The 16,110-nt window shown below is 48.8% G+C and overlaps 1 protein-coding gene across 7 annotated transcripts; it reads left to right on the plus strand.

Annotated features, from left to right (window-relative positions):
• The first annotated feature begins 1,417 nt into the window (after positions 1–1,417).
• LOC116796432 (F-box/WD repeat-containing protein 10-like) lies at positions 1,418–13,452 on the plus strand. Of its 7 annotated transcripts, none has more exons than XM_032707049.1 (14): positions 1,473–1,491; positions 1,858–1,958; positions 2,380–2,578; positions 2,666–2,793; positions 3,757–3,885; positions 4,411–4,523; positions 4,936–5,139; positions 5,609–5,730; positions 6,250–6,398; positions 7,479–7,621; positions 8,449–8,607; positions 9,457–9,650; positions 10,821–10,865; positions 12,333–13,452. In XM_032707049.1, the coding sequence occupies exons 3-14, from the start codon at positions 2,485–2,487 to the stop codon at positions 13,178–13,180; spliced, it is 2,328 nt and encodes a 775-aa protein (XP_032562940.1). In that variant the 5' UTR covers positions 1,473–1,491; positions 1,858–1,958; positions 2,380–2,484; the 3' UTR covers positions 13,181–13,452. The 7 variants fall into 7 exon arrangements, with proteins under 7 accessions (XP_032562939.1, XP_032562940.1, XP_032562944.1 ...); XM_032707050.1 differs by lacking the exon at positions 1,473–1,491 and adding an exon at positions 1,503–1,774; XM_032707048.1 differs by lacking the exon at positions 1,858–1,958 and having other exon boundaries at positions 1,418–1,491.
• The last annotated feature ends 2,658 nt before the right edge of the window (positions 13,453–16,110 follow it).

A 16,110-nucleotide genomic window follows, 5' to 3' on the forward strand; every position in this document is an offset into this window, starting at 1 on the left:
AGGTCCATTGCCAGTCACGTTTTTGGTGATTTGAGGGAGAGTTGTAGTAGAGGTGTCAGGAGTTGCACTGTGGCCACAGGAGAGATTGCTCAGGACCTGGTTGGGATGAGCCCAGCTGGTGGCATCAAAATTCCTGGCCTGACACCTGCAAACTGCCCTTCTATGTGGCCAAAAATGGGTGCAGGTGCAGAGGTTCTGGCTGTTCCTGTCAGTGCTGCTCAAACACATCCTGGCCACTCATCCTGCAGCTGGACTGGGAGATGCTCTGCCCTGGGGGAGATGCTCTGCTCTGGGGGAGTGCTGCTGGCTCCTCTCCACCAGCACCACTTAATTCCCTCTGCTGAGGGTCTCCCTCCTCTGCAGGGACTAGCATGGACCCAAACCTCCACCCTCTTCTCCTCCAGCCCTCTTCTGCAGGAAGAATCACATCTTTTGTTGGGAATTGGCTTGTGACCAGCTCGCCCTGCCAAGAGCTGTGTGTGCTCTCGGCCAGAGGTGTGGTGGCTGAGCCTGTGCCAGATGTGCTCGTGTGCAGCCAGATGTGCTGGTGCTCAGAGCAAGACACAAATTGGAGGAGCCCTGAAGAGGCCAAAGGAACCCTGGGAGGAGTTCACTGCACACCTGAACAACCACAACACCTTGGGTTGATGTTCCTCCAAACCCCAAGTAGAGCCTCAAAATCTTTCAGAAAAAAAAAGTGGGTTTCCTATTTTTTGATCTATTTTCCATCAGAAAGGAGTTTGATGGGAAATTGTCACCCAGCAGGTACGTGGCCAAACACAGTGCCACTCCCTTGGTGTCTGTTTGCTGGAACATCTCCTCCTGGGTCACTGCACTGGAGGCAAGGCAGTGACAAACTGGGCAGTGACCTGGAGGGGACAGGCAAGGCTTGGCCAAGGCAGTGACAGCTTCTTCCACCGAGGGAGCACCAAGCAAAAAGTGCCTCAGTGACCCGGGATTGCTCCTGAGGGGTTCCTCAAAGCTCCCAGCACCCCGGGACAGTCACAGCACGGGGAGGAGGAGGAGATGGGGGCAGGGGTGTCCTTCACTTGCAAGAGCCCAGAGTCAAAATTGCAACTCCACCTCCCAAAACTGAACAAGGATGAAGATTCCTCCCAGGAAAAAAAGGCCAGGGCAGAAAGGTCATGCTACTCGTGGAGTGCGCTGGGTGGCCCCACAACTGCACCTGAGACCACGAGGCTACGAGCTTTCTTTCCTGGGGGAGAGGGTCTAGAGTTTCCCTGTCCTGCCTTGCTTGCCGGACCCCATCCCGAGGGGCTGCCGTCACCCCAGCATCCCCCGGCACCTCGACATTCCCTGGCATCCCCCGTCACCCCAAAATGCCCCGTCACGCCGATATCTCCCGCTATCCACCCGATCTGCCCGCGAGCTGCGCGGCTCTTAGCAGCAATACGGCCGGCGGTTGGATATTTACGGTAACTGTCGCCGGGCTGTCCCGGGGTGGCGGTGACGGGCGGGGACCCCGGGCAGGTGAGCGGCACCGAGCCGGGGCTCCGAGGCGACCAGGGGGCCGGGGGGCGGCTCGGTGCCGTGGGGGTGCCCTCGGGACCGGCAGAGGGACGGGGCTGTGCCGGGTCCCCCCGAGCTCCGAACCCCTCCTGGTGCCCGCAGCCGAGACTAGCGGGGGGCTGTGCTGAACAGGAGCTGGGCTGGCCGTGTGCTCGGCTGCGGGGGGACCGCGGACCCTCTGAGCGGTGTTGGAGTGGGGCAGAGATGCTTGAGGTGTCCGCGGGCTGCAGCAGGGGCTATGAATGTGAGAGGGGCATTCGCTGTGTTTGACCTTCCGTTGTCCCGGGGACAACAGAGACATTAGTCCCCCTTTCTTTCCTTCAGCAGTGTCGTAGCTCTAGTTGTATTTTTACTGAAGAAAACATTATGGCTAAAGGAAGAGAAGGTTTCCCACTCTTTTCAGTAAAGCAGTGCTATGTTGGCAGGAGGTGGGTTTTAGAGTCTGGGACAGTCACCCTCTCATGCTATAGGGAGATGTGGAGGAAACAAAGTGCCTTGTGATAGTAAAGAGAAAACTGCTGCACTTCGTCCCCATCAAGCTCACTCAGGCTTTCCTGTGGCCCCTCTGATCTCCTGATGTTTCCAGCTGTGGAGAGCCCTCAGCACTCTCCAGGGCAGGGGTGAGGGGGAAGAGCTGTCCTGCTGCCCCTCAGACCCCACTGGTGTGAGCTGTCCTGCCACACCTGGAGCGTTCTCAGCATTTTCCTTTGGTTAATACAGAACCAAAGTAACGAGCAGAAGAGTCAGACTAACACCAACCAATTCCTGCAGGCCTTCACTAACAACAGTGCTGTGAAGGGCCACCAAAACCCCAACACTTACAGGACTGTGAATTCTCCTGTCTGCCAGGTGATCCACCACCAGCAACGTGCTCCCAGCCCAAAACACCGAGCTCAGGAGGGTCCTGATGCAGAGGACAGCTCACCTGTGCTTTTAGCTGATCACCATGTCACCATGGCTCCTGCATCTCTCCAGTCACAATCTCAAGTCAGCCAGTGCCAGGACTTCACCCGCTGCCTGCCCCTGCAGCTGTCCCTGTACATCCTGGGTAAAGCTGCTCTGATTTTCCCAGGGTGGTTTCCCTTGAGGGTCAGTGTGGACAGGGGTTAGCCAATCTGTCCCTTTAATTTCTCAGGGTTTTTGGATGAAAAATCCCTCAGTGCCTGCTCTGATGTGAACAGTCACTGGGCTTTTCTGGCCGGGGCAGTCAAAGAGGAACGCGAGTGTCGAGCCACAGTACAGCAGGATTTCCTGCAGCTGAAGGTATGGCACCTGGGCTCCTGCCATTATTATGCACTTTAAAAAGAAGGTGTTTTCCTGCTGCCTAAGATTTACATGGAGATACTTTTACTGGAGGCTGCCTCGCAACTCTGCCAGTCTCCATCTGCAGAGCAAAACCAGGTTACCTGTTCACACTGGCTCAAGTAAGCACAAGAGAACAGCTTTTACTGAACTTTAGAGAGCCTGTGAATCCAAAAATGGATCAAAACGTTCTTGTCATCAAGAAAGCAGAGTTTGGTCACAATGAAAATACTGGACTTCTTAGAATAGTTGAAATTGGACAGAGCTACAACAGCTCCCTGAAGCAGCTCAGAAATGAGCTTTATTTGCTCCAGAAAGGACAATGGAAATGCAATGTCTCTGTAAGGAGTGGGAGGTGGTGGTTGGGACACAGGAAAGCAGAATTCATGGAAAAGGCTTGTCCTGGTTAGCAGGACCTGCTGTAAACTGAGAGAGGTGTAAAGGTACATCCCCCAAGAGACAATTTGGAGCCTTTGCATGCTTTGATTTGTGAAGCGAGCACAGAACCTCAGCTCTGTGCTAACCTTCAAAGAAGGCTTCATGGAAGGTTTCACACGCTCAAAATGAATATTAAATGTTGATCAAGGTGTTTTGAGAACCTCTCATCTCAGTGGGTTTGGGTTCTGGACCAACTGAGTGCTCACCAAAGATGAGACGCGCTCGAAATCTTGCTGATTATTAAAAGCTTAAGACTAGAGTTTGGGGGGGAAAAAAAAGGCAATTACTTTTCACAAGAAGTTAAACCTTTGCTAGACAAAGTCATAAATGCAAGGCAGGTCTCAAACAACAGCAAGGCAGCATGTGCAGCTCAGCTTTGCACGTAACTTCAGCATCCCATGGACATCCTGAAGCATCAGCACATGAGCAGCTTCCCTTGTGTGCACAGACTCTGCAGTTATTGTTGCCTCAACTGGTTTGTTCCAGGAGTTGTGCCCTAGAAAAACCATCCCAAACTATGCTAAAAGAGTCACTGTGCAAATTCCACAGTTAAATGAAAAGGGTGATGTCACTGAAGAGAAAGGCAACAACCTGAAGAGACGCAAATCATCAAAGGTATGTTGGAAGCTGTTTGCCTTCCATGGATCCTGCATTTGAGTATTTGGGGAGGAAGAAGGACATGTCTTGGAAGACAGGACACTTCCAAGACACTTCTTGGAAGACAGCGAATTTGGAGTTGCTTTACTCTTCTCCCACCCCTGCTTCTGGTTTGCCCCATCACGAGGGGCTTGCTCAGCACCTTCTCACACGGGAGGGAGCCTCCAGTCCCAAATTCCTGCCTCATCCTCATGCATCCCCAGTTGCACACAAAGCCCTGAGGCCAAGGGTGCTGCCAAGCCTGGGCCTTCTTCCTGCAAAACAAAGGATGCAACTCTCAGGGCTTCAATTTTTGCCACGGAACATGGCATGGGAATACCCCTTGACTAACCAAGGACTTCCTGCACTCTGGGTGCTCCTCAGCAACCCTTTGTGCCTCTGTTGGGCTCATCACTGTAGTGGGGACCAGTGTGTTTAATTCTATGGAACAATGCTGCATTTCTCCCTCCCTCAGTTACTTTTCCCTGTTTTTCTTTCCATCAGACAGAGGAAGTCAGTCTGCAGGCAGCCTATCGTAACCTGAAAACAGACAACATCCAGCTGGAAGAGAGAAATGTCTTCTGTGGCTCCTACAATACCCGTGTCCTCACGGCCCAGTGAGTAGATGCCTGGCTGTGGGGCCAAACAGCAGCTCTAGAAACCCTGCCCCACTCCCTGTGATCCTTCTGTGAGAAGGCATGGTCTCTCAGCATCAGTGTTAAGGAATCTCCATGTCAAATCCATTGTTTTAATAAAGATACCAAGAGAAGCTGTTTTTAAAGGCGTATGGGTTAGCAATCCATGGTGTATCACAAGGGCTATGGGGCTGGGAGGAGCCCTCTCCCCTCTTTAAGCCCACCCTCCTGATACAAAGTTGGGTGTGCAGAGCTAGGACCGTCGTTGTGGTGCCCTGCAAAGGATTCACCCACTTTTGCCCAGCTGAGCACCAGAGAAATGCCTCTCTCAGCCTCAGAGCTGTTGTACCTTGCAGCTGGCTAAAGCTCATCTCAGTCACTGTTTCTTATCCAGGTCAGACAAAAGAAGAATGATCCATTACAGCGGTGGCAGCTTGGTGGCCGTGGCCTCTGCCAACCAAAGAGTGAGGCTGCTCGGGGTGCCAGGAGGGAAGGAGGTGCCTGCTCTGCTCTATGGCCACGCTGGGGGCACCAGAGCTCTCCACCTCAGTGAGGAGAAAGGGCTCCTGCTCACTGCAGACTTTGACCTCAGCATCAGGTGAGCTGGGGCTGTGCCACGGGGTACTAGCCCCTTGGCAAATTTAGGGAGAAGGGAAGTATGGGGGTAAAAATTTAACACTAAGCCTGACTTGAGCATTCCAAATTCTCTGATGCCTCAGTGGAACAACTCCTGGTTTTAACCCTGTGTGTGTGGGAGAAGAGTTGGGCACATTATGTATTAGATAACCATCACAGAATCATGGAATGGTTTGGGTTGGAAGGGACCTTTAAAGGCCATCTAGTCCAACCCCCCTGCCATGGGCAGGGACACCTTCCACTAGCCCAGGTTGCTCCAAGCCCTGTCCAACCTGGCCTTGGACACTTCCAGGGATGGAGCATCTACCAGCTCCCTGGACAATCTTAGAGGTGGCATCTATGACCTCTCTGAGCATCTTATTAATGAATAAGATGAACAAGCCATCAGTTAAATTGATCACTGTCTTCCCCCTTTGGTCGCTGCTCTGTAGATGCTGGAATATACACAGTGGTGCCTGTATGAAAACCTTTAATGGTCACTATGGGACAATCACCTGCTTGGATTTACACAAAGAGCAGTTTGTGTCAGGAGCTGGAGATGGGATGGTGAAAGGTGAGAGCCAAGACCAGGAGCTTTCAGCCAAAGGCCAACAGTGGAGGATAATGGGCAGAGTACATGGAGCTGTGCTGAGTGTGAGCATGGAAGGAAGTGTGTCAGTCAGAGGGTGAATCCCAGTGTCCCATATCTTTCCTCCCAGAAGAGCCAAAGCCGAGACACACAGTCTGTAGCTGTCTCTTTGACTGATTCTCATCATTTCTGCTTTTATTCACTATTAATGCCTTTGTGGCTATAATGCCAGCCAAACTCCTGGGCAAGCGCTATCAACTTTCAGCTTTGCCAGAGGTTTCCTTGTAGAATAAGGATGGAAAAGATGTGCTGTTTTCTGCACTTTACATTCAATTCTTTTGCCATGAAATTATCCTTTTTAAGTCAACACTCAGCTCCACACAGAGCTGCAGGGACAAGGTGTGACTGTAATTCCAACAGTATTTTTGAATTCAGGTTGTACTCAGCAAAACTCATCACTTGGGCAGATGTACTGTTAATATTTCTCTACTTTGCCCCTAACAGTGTGGAGCCTGAAGAGTGGGAAATGTCTCAACACTCTGATGCACAACAGTGCTGTCTGGGCAGTGAAAATGGACGGGACCCACGTGGTCAGTGGGTGTGAGCAAGGGCTGGTGAAGGTCTGGTGTACTGATACAGGTGCTCTGATTAAGGTGAGCTTCTTTTTAGGTGGATAATTTTGTGCTAAATGATCAAAAATCTGTGCTGGTTTATTGTAGTTTTTTTTTTTTTGCTTTCACCAGAGATTTTCTAAAAGAAGAAAATAATCCCCCAAAACAATCCCAAAAGAAGTCTAAACAAATAAAAGAGATCAAAATAATTTAAGAACTGACTTGCAAACAGCTTGATTTTAAGGCAGGGTTTGATTTGCCTTGCTTCACAGCCATCATTATTCATTCTCTCTAGATATGTTCATCTCTGCTCTGGTACAAACATTCAGAACCTGGGAACAAGGTGGGAGGGCTCGACTGACTTGTGGCTGGAGGTATTAAAATGTGGAGGTATCGGAATTTGGAGGCCCCAAATGGGAAACCTGCTCTCAGAACCAGTTTCTAAAGCTGAAGCAGCTGGGTAACTGCTCAGCACTCAGCTTGAGGCCAGAGTCCATAAATTACCTTATCAGGCATCCAGAATTAGAGAATCACAGAATCAATGAGGTTAGAAAAGACCTCTGAGATCATCCAGTCCAACCCATAACCCAACCTCCCCTTGTCACCCAGACCATGGCACTGATGGCACATCCAGGCTCTGCTCGAACACCCCCAGGGATGGTGACTGCACCCCCTCCCTGGCATTATGGCCCTTAGTATTAGTCCATATCTCTGAAAGGAGTGAAGCTCTTTGCCTGTGGGTAAGAGAGCTGCAAATTGAGAGACATCTCAGATATCTCAGATATCCCATCTCCAGCCTGGCTATTGCCAACTGAGCCCAGCTGGAGATGGGATATCTGAGATATTGTTCCTGGGATCACAAAGGTCTTGGTGCAGTAACATCTATTTATCACACATAATAAAGATGCAAAATGGATGTTAATTCCATGCTAGTGGCTCATCAGCATCAACAAGCTCAGAATATTTCTTTTAAGTGACTGTAAAACTAACACAGCTCTCCAGAGGGTGCATTGCTACAGTAACACCCAATAAACAATACATTACAGGGCTGGTGCCCTGAATGCCATCAGATACCTCAGCAGCTCTGCTGACAGTGTTGCACCTATTTCTTTTACTTTGCAGACATTAGAGAAGCACCAAGGCCCAGTGAGCTGCTTGTCCTTTGATCAGTGGCACCTCCTCACAGGAGGCAGCGATGGATTTGTCCTGGGATGGAGCATGTTGGGAAACCTCAGGAAACGCCTAATGGCTTTCTTCCATCCTAAGTAGGAATCAGATGTGTTTCAAGTGGTATTCAACAGTGTACTAAACCTGCAAAGAAAATGCATCCCTTATAGGAAAAGAAAATGCCTCAACCAACTGTCAGTCTTAGCATTTGAAATATCCTCACTTTCAACAATTTTCATCCTAAAGGCTGTGCCAGGCACCACGTGATCACAACCAGCATTCCTCAGTTAAGACCTGCAACAACCTGACATGCAAATCCACAACTGCTTGTTCTCAAACAGGGATGACTAAAGACTGAGGGTGCATGGTCCAGTATTCCAAGGATCCCAACCTATGTGCCAGAGGGTATCACACTGCCCGGTCAGGAACAGACTCTGTGTTGGAGGTGGCCCAGTTTCATGTTGAACCTGACCATTTGTATGTTCTGCCGTTTTCTGATACTTTAATTGTATATAGAACTGTGAAAACTGTAGAATCATACTGTTTTCATTGACTTTCCTACAGAAAACTGAAATTTAAAATGCAGCAGATGGTCAGAACCAGGCTGGTTGCTATGGGGAGCACGGAATCATAGAACCACAGAATGGTTTGGGTTGGAAGGGACCTTAAAGATCATCTCCTTCCAACACCCTGCCCTGGGCAGGGACACCTTCCAGTAGAAGGATGCACTGGGCTGGTTGATTTGGACCTGGAGTGATTCTGAAGGACTTCTCTGTTAGAGCTCTTGAGTGTGTTGATGAGCTCCTCAGCTCAGCCTGTTGCTGGAGCCAGAGCTTTGCATCTCCTCCAGGACGAAATGAGAGTTGCCTGTGTCTCCCTGTGAAAACATGAGGAATGTGCCAACCCTTACCTGCTGTGCTTTCAGGGCAGTTCTGTCTCTGGAGTTCCTCTACCTCAGAGTCATCAGTGGCTGTGCTGATGGAAAGATCCGTGTCTTTAACTTCTTGACTGGGACCTGCCTGAACGTGTTGGTGGTCAGCAGCAGTGGGGACCCCGTGTCTTCTCTCCATGTGGCAGAAAACAGGTTGGTGACAACAGCTGCCATCAGTCTCTGAACCAAATTAGGTAGATTACACTGTAATTTAAGGAACTGTGTATTTTTCCTTCTCACAAATTTAAAGGGCTCTATTACTTATTGACTGCTTCACTAATCTGTTTTTGTTCACAGCGGCTAAAAAGAGATATAAATTGTTCATCCAGCAATGCACAATTTCCTGCTTCTATACAACTTAAGATACAGACCCAGCTGTAAAGCTGAGTTCAGAACCCAGTTTTTTTAAGAGGTTGGAGAATCAGGCCAAGGCCTGACAAAGACTTTCCCTGTCCTACAGCCTCTTTATAAAAGCCACTAATGGAAAACCCTTCCAGGTTCCTGCACCATTAATGAAAGGTAGTTCCCAGCTTTAGTGGAAGCTATAGCTAAAAACACTGCTGTGTTTTCAATGCTGGTTTGGCCACAGCTCTAAAACACAGAAATAAATGGGCAGCTGTGAAGAAAACTAATTCCATCCCAACCAGACCCATCACACCTCTCCAATCTACACTTTGACATCCCTAACAATATGGTATTTCCAGTTTCTTTTAGCACTGCAGTGATACAGCTCAGCCCACTGTTGGCAATTTTCATCCTAATTATTTTAAAACTAATTTTGCCACAGAGCTGAACGAAAGGAGCCCCAGAGAGTTCATACAGAGCACAAGTTAAAATGTGCAGTGTCTGATTGATGGGGCTAATTGTGCTGCTTCCTTCACCAAGGGATGGGTGTCTCAGATCTGGGGCTCTGTATTGCACAGAAACAAACGGGTCCCTCAAGCAGGAACTGATGTGTCCATGGTACTTGTGCCTTTAATGGCTCTTCCTCCCCTTCTCCAGGATGGTGATCAACTCCCCAGCCAGAGTGTTGATGTTCCAGTTCCAGGATGTCACGTGGGACTATTCCTTACCTGCTGACAGGGAGGTGAAGGTGAAGGAGAAGGAGAAGCAGCCCAAGGGGAAGTCGAGCAGACCCCCATCTCGGCAGCAGAAAACGAGGAGCCAGTCACCAAAAGGCCGTGGAACATCTAAATGTATTGCATTCAACCTCTGGCTTTTCTAACATGACTTAGAAATGACTCCAAGGCCCCAGTACCTTCATCCCAGTCAATACACAGACTCTGCTGTTTGCAAGAGCAGTCTGGTAGATGTGCTGCTGCATTTCAGTGGTTCTGTCATTTTTAGGCTCCTGTAAAACCTTTATGCCTTTTTAGAAGGGTTTAGTATAAACACAACAGATTTTTCAAGGCAGGCACTGTCATCTTCCAACTGAGTAATAGAGAAATCAGTAGTAGTATTCATATTCTTACAGCTGGTGGGCATGGAAACACACTGCTGATTCAGGGCTTGAATTATTCATTAAAAATACTCTAGAAAGTTATAGAACACCTACATTCAGGATCTGCCATCACTGGGAAATGCAGCTGGATATAAACAGACACCTTTTAAATTGTAACATAGTGATGTCATTTTTTTTTAAATCAGAGTTATTAAATGCAGAGTGTACCACAAATCTTCCAGCTCCACAATCAAACTGGATATTGCAAATAATCTGATGGGCTAAGAAAGCATTTATGCTTTCAAGGTGCCATCAGATGCCAACCTCCTGGATGCAGCTCTACATGGAAAAGATAGGACCTGAGGGAAAAGCTGGAGCTGTGTCAGGGCAGGGTCAGGTTGGATCTCAGCAAAAGGTTCTTCCCCCAGAGGCTGGTTGGGCACTGCCCAGGCTCCCCAGGGCAGTGGGCACAGCCCCAAGGCTGCCAGAGTTGCAGGAGGGTTTGGAGAACGCTCTGAGGGACAGGGTGGGATTGTTGGGGTATCTGTGCAGGGTCAGGGTTTGGACTGGATGATCCTTGTGGGTCCCTCCAACTCAGCATATTCTGTGGTTCTTTGATTCTATGGTTCTATGATCTACAGCTGTAGAAACAGGAAACAAGGAGTGCACTATATTTTAACTTTAGTGGCAAAAAAGTATGGGTTGTGTATAGATAATATGTTTTAAAATCAACATGTGAACTCCGTAAGGTTTTCTAGTAATCAAATGTCCTTGGATTATTTCTAATACTTATACATTTAGAAGCTGTGTTAAGAGTAAAACAGTAACAAAGACCTGAAATCTTATCATTTGTGGAGATTTTATGTAATAAAGAAAAGTTTAACACCAGCAATGTTTAGAGATGGTTTATTCTTCTCTTTGCCAGCTCCTCCCCGTGAACTGAAGAAATCAGCAGCTTGCCAGCAGCCAGGTAGGACAGTAATTCCTCAAAGAAGTGCACTAAGAGAAATGAATGGATTAATGCAAAGATAAAGGATCTCTAGAAGCCAAGCCCATTCTGGGTGACAGGTCTGCAGTGGTAAAACTGATCCTGCAGAGCCTGGGGTGGCTACAGGAGCTGCTTCAGATCAATCAAACACACAGGACAAGTGCTCAATCTGTAGGGCTCTGCTATCCACGTTTTTATAACCTCCAATTTTTTGTTTCTTTTATCAGGTGTAGGAGAATTCAGCACCAAATTTATTCAGGCAGTTGGTATTTAATCAACAGCAGCAACTCAAAATTGTTTAAAATAATATGTAAATTGTGTCAGCCAGCAAAGACACGGCAGCCTGAAACTTGAAAATGAGACAGAACTGAGACCACAGGAGTGTCTGTGGCCATGTGGCATTTGTCTCCTTTAGTTTTGCTCAGGTGTTTTATTCAGAATCTGTTGGGATCTTAAACTTTCAGACATACTCTGACATCTTCCTTCAGAAGAGCTGTACCCACTGAAAGGCTCTAGCCCCAAACTCCTGGGGTTGGTAACACAGGGTCATACTATGTGTGGATGAAACAGCTCTAAATTCTGTTAATTTAGAGAAACAAGCAGGATTTTCATTAGTTTTTTGCTGTATTCTGCCTTTCTGCACTGTAAATGTTCTCTGGAATACATTTCTAGAGGGCAGAAGTTTCAGGTAACCGGTCTGGAGGAACAGACTTGCATTGTGAAGAAATGCTACGTGAAGAGCGTGACACTGCAAAGCCAAGTGACAAATGAATCTCTGTGGCAAAAATGTGGGTCTGAGTGTCTGACACAGTCTGTGTCATTGTCCACAATTAGTTCTTAGCCAAGGACATCATCACACAGTCCATCCTGGCGTGTGTCACACAGCACAGGTCACTCCCTCGCCCCCTGAGCAGCAGAGCCGGGCTATGAAAAGTCTCGTGACTCCCAAGAGCAGCTCTGAGTCGTGATGGTTCCAAGTGATTCCCAGATGCTGGCTAATCAAAGATTTCTACCAGCAACTGACTTGTGTTGAAGCCTTTTCCCAAAGCACAGACTGTAGGACAAGAAGGGGGTGCACAGGGAGAGGTGATGGGGAACCCGATGGTTTTTAGAAACCATGGTTTCAAACAAGGTGGGCACCAAACCATCCACACACAAACACAATGCCTGTTACAGAATCTGGCTCTAGTTCATGGCAAGGGACACTTCACAGCTACCCAAGGAGGAATTCCCTCCTTTGGCAGTGTCACAGTGAGGCCAAGGATGAGCAAGCAGCAATGGCACCATTGGTTTGCAGCTTCCTACGCTGCCTGTTCTGCAGATAAACGTGGCCTGTCCATGTGTGCCAATCCAGTCCCCATCCCTGGTCTCACTCAGGTGCTGCCCTGCCATCAACTACCATAAAAACTATCCCCAGCTCCAAATGTATTGCTTTATTTTTGGATACAGATGGTGAACCTGAACACGGCCCTTCTCTCCCTGCACCTGCACAGCCTGACGAGGCAGAAGACACTTTGCAGCCTGTAAAGAGGAGAAGCCCAAGTCATCCAATGTCCCCTTCAAAGCTCCTCCTGACAATCAGCACACTGCAGAACACCTCCAAGCCAGCCCTCGTCAGCTCCAGCACTGAGCACTCTGCCAAAGCCAGGGAATCATGGAAATGTCCACGGGAACATCAGCAACAAGGCCCTGAAAAGGTACCAATGTCCAAAACCCCCCTGCAACACAAAAAGGATCAGACAGAGCAGCTCCAACGAGCGAGACTGCACAGTGATTCTCTGACTGTGAAAACAATTTCTACACCCTTTGAAACCAAAATGCTTCGGCTGAAGCTGAAAAATTCCTTGCACGGCCCCGGTGTGAAATCCTCCATCCCTGCTCCCTGTGTTGTACGTCCCAAGGCTTTGCTGGGAGAAAACAAAGTTCCCGTGGGCCATGGTAAAGCTGTTCCTCTCCCCAGAGACAGGGTTCAGTTCACTGATCTCTGTACAGCTTCTTCTGAGCTGATCAAACCAACGCCAGTGAGAAATGAAGTTTCCAGGAGAACAAAGCCCTCTCGCCCGTATAACCCAGACCCTTTCCGGAGGGACGGTGGGTTCAGGCTTCTGACAGCAAAGCAGGTGTATGAGGCAGCTGCTGCAGCTCAGTGCCAGGCACAGCAGACAGAGCCCACAGAAGATCAGCAAAGAGCAAGGCAGAAAGCCTGGTTAAGGAAAGTTAAAGGCCTACCTGTGGATTCTTTTACTGGGGAGGGGAAAACACCTGTTCCTGAACTTGGGTGTAATGTGTGGGTATAATCCCTTAGTCCAGCTAACAACCACTGCCTGAGGATTTTGGTGTCCAGCTGAGTCTGCCATGCCAAGACCCTTGTGCTTTCTAAAGGTAAAAGACATCCCCAGTGTAAGTTTTCCTAAGAAATATTATTGGTATATCCAGATATTTCTCAAGGCAGCAAAGGGACCGAGCTCTGTCCTGGATTTAACTTGCTACACCTGCTGTTATGACAGACGTGACACTGTTTGACACTAACACAGCTGTGTGCAAATAACAATAAAAATATCTTACTAGAGTTCATGTGGATTGATTAGTGTCTAAGATGAAGGTGTGTGGACTGAAAACTGCTGAGCAGCTTAGCCCAGGGGGTGGGATCAGTGGCACAAAGTCTAGTTGGAGGCCAGTAACTAGTGGTGTAGTCCAGGGGTTGATATTGGACCTGATTTTGTTTAATATCTTCATTAATTAATGCCCTGGCTGATAAGGAGCCACCCGGGAGGAGTGGCTGCTACCCCAGAGAGGTGCTGCCATCCAGAGGGACCTGGATAGAATGGAGACAAGGGCTGAGAGAGACCTGGGGGAATTCAGCAAGGGGAAACACCAAGTACTGCCCTGGGGAGGAACAGCCCCACAGCACCAGGACCCGGCTGGAAATCAGCTTAAAACTTAATTCTTCTTAAGTATAAAATAAAGGTAAGAGTTTCTATTTCCCCATTTTTGTTGATAAATGCCTAAAAATGTGCTTGGTTGTGGAAGGTACCCTGCCCATGGCAGGAGGGTTGGAACTAGATGATATTTAAGGTCCCTTCCAACCCAAAGCATTCCACGATTCTGTGATTTCCACTAATGCTCAGGACTTAAATTGCCTTGAGCCAGGAAGACAAAAACCTCTCTAGTTGTCCAACTTTGAGTATTTAGGCCAGCATATCATAAATTTCTGTTATTCTCTTGCATTAGAGGCTTAAGACAGGCCACTCCTGCCCACGGACATATCAAGGGACCTTTCAGCTGCAGTTCTGCTTTGAAATGAAAGCCTCTGAAACTCTCCATACAGTGGGGTCGTGATTAGTTTTGGTTTGTTTATTTTAATGTCATCTTCAACTCCCAAAGCCTGGGATTAAGCCAGACCTTGCAATCGTGTAAAATAACAAGAGGGGGGCTGGCAAGTGGCCTGGATCAGCACATCTGTGCCACTGGGACTGTCACTGCCTGAGGGGGCTTTGCCTGGCACTGGTTTCCAGGCATTGAAGCAGCAAGGATTTCACAGGCAGCCACAGGATGGCACTTTCTCCAAAGAAATCAGGCGTAAGTCCAGCCAGAGGCCCTTTGGCACAACCCCCTTGGGAAAAAAAGCATCTCCTAGAGAGAGAGAGATGGGAAAACATCACAGAAAGGCTGATGCCTTTTTAGCTGTGCTGAAGTGAGGAGGATCAGAGGGTTGTGTTCCTACTTGGAGTCGATAAATCAGCACCTCCCTCCAGGTGTGTGGGCTCAGGTACTTGGAAAATGCTACAGCCAACAGAGGTGGTGTGAGATCACCTACAAGGCAGTGCTGGACCAAGTCCTGGGATCAGCTTCAGCTCAGCACAGCAGCTGCAGAGATGGGAGAGGTTGTCACAGATGCACTGGAAGGGAATTAACCTGCGGTAAGATGTCACATGTGGCAGGTGAAGTCACAGAGTTAAATGAGAGGAGGTGGTTTTTCACAGAATTCCAGAATGGTTTGGGTTGGAAGGGACATTAGAGATCACCCAGTCCCAACCCCCTGCCATGGGCAGGGACACCTTCCACCAGCCCAGGTTGCTCCAAGCCCCGTCCAACCTGGCCTTGGACACTTCCAGGGATGGGGCAGCCACAGCTTCTCTGGGCAACCTGTGCCAGGGCCTCCTCACCCTCACAGGGAACAATTTCTTCCCTATATCTCACCTAAACCTACTCTCCATCAGTTTTACTGCATTAACCACTCACTTCCGAATTAAACTGTCCCATCCTGTCCCCTGGACCTTCACATGTGCAGAGGTGACAACCCAGGGTGCACTGGCAGAACTGGGTCATGCAGGACGTGACACACCTGTGAGCAGAGAAACCCACTCAAGAGGGGTGTCAAGAGAGTTTTGATGTGAGTTTTGCCATATTGGGTGTCACTCACGTTGTACCTGTCACCCACAAAGTGTAGATGTCACCCTGTTGTGATGACACAGCGTTGATGCCACAGCAATTCCATCTGTGCAGCTCCACAGCTGAGTGGAGCTGCACATTTGAACAATGTGAGTGTTGGTCGTAGCTGGAAGTGTTGCCATTTCGGCAGAAATACCTGATGCTTCGCACAGTGAATAAAAAACCCCCCAAACCCTCCAAAAACCCCCCCAAAGAGGCAAGACTGCCCCCTTCAGATATTTTTCAGGGGTACTTTTGACTTGTTTGGTTTTGGGGGTTTATTGTTTCATTATTATTATTATTGGTTTTGTTGTTTCATTTTCTTTTTGCTTTGCCCTCCGAGTAAACATTCGATCGCAGGCTGTAAAAAGAAAAAAAAAAAATTAACCCCCCCCCAAACCCAAACCCCTCCAAAAAACCCCAAAAACACATCAAAAAAATCCCCCCAAAAAACCCAAAAAGGCGAGATTGTTCCCTTGAGATGTTTTTCAGCGGAATTTTTGACTTTTTTGTCCTTTTTTTTTTTTTTTTATTTTGAGTTCCGGATAATTTAACACAGAACGTTACGTGCTGCTGCTTCGCGTCATAACGGGCCGGGATCGGGATCAGGAGCCGGGATAGGGATCGGGGACAGGATCGGGATCGGGGTCGGGATCGGAGGCCGGGACCGGGGCCCGGGCGGTCCCTCAGGCGGTGCCGTTCCCGCCCCCCCCCGCCCGTTCCCCTCAGGGCCTTTGGCGGGAGCGGCGCGCGGACACGTCTCCCGCCGGGCCCCCGTCAGCGCGCACGCGCGGGC

Source organism: Chiroxiphia lanceolata, chromosome 19 (assembly GCF_009829145.1).
Source record: "Chiroxiphia lanceolata isolate bChiLan1 chromosome 19, bChiLan1.pri, whole genome shotgun sequence".
NCBI classification, from domain to species: Eukaryota; Metazoa; Chordata; class Aves; order Passeriformes; family Pipridae; genus Chiroxiphia; species Chiroxiphia lanceolata.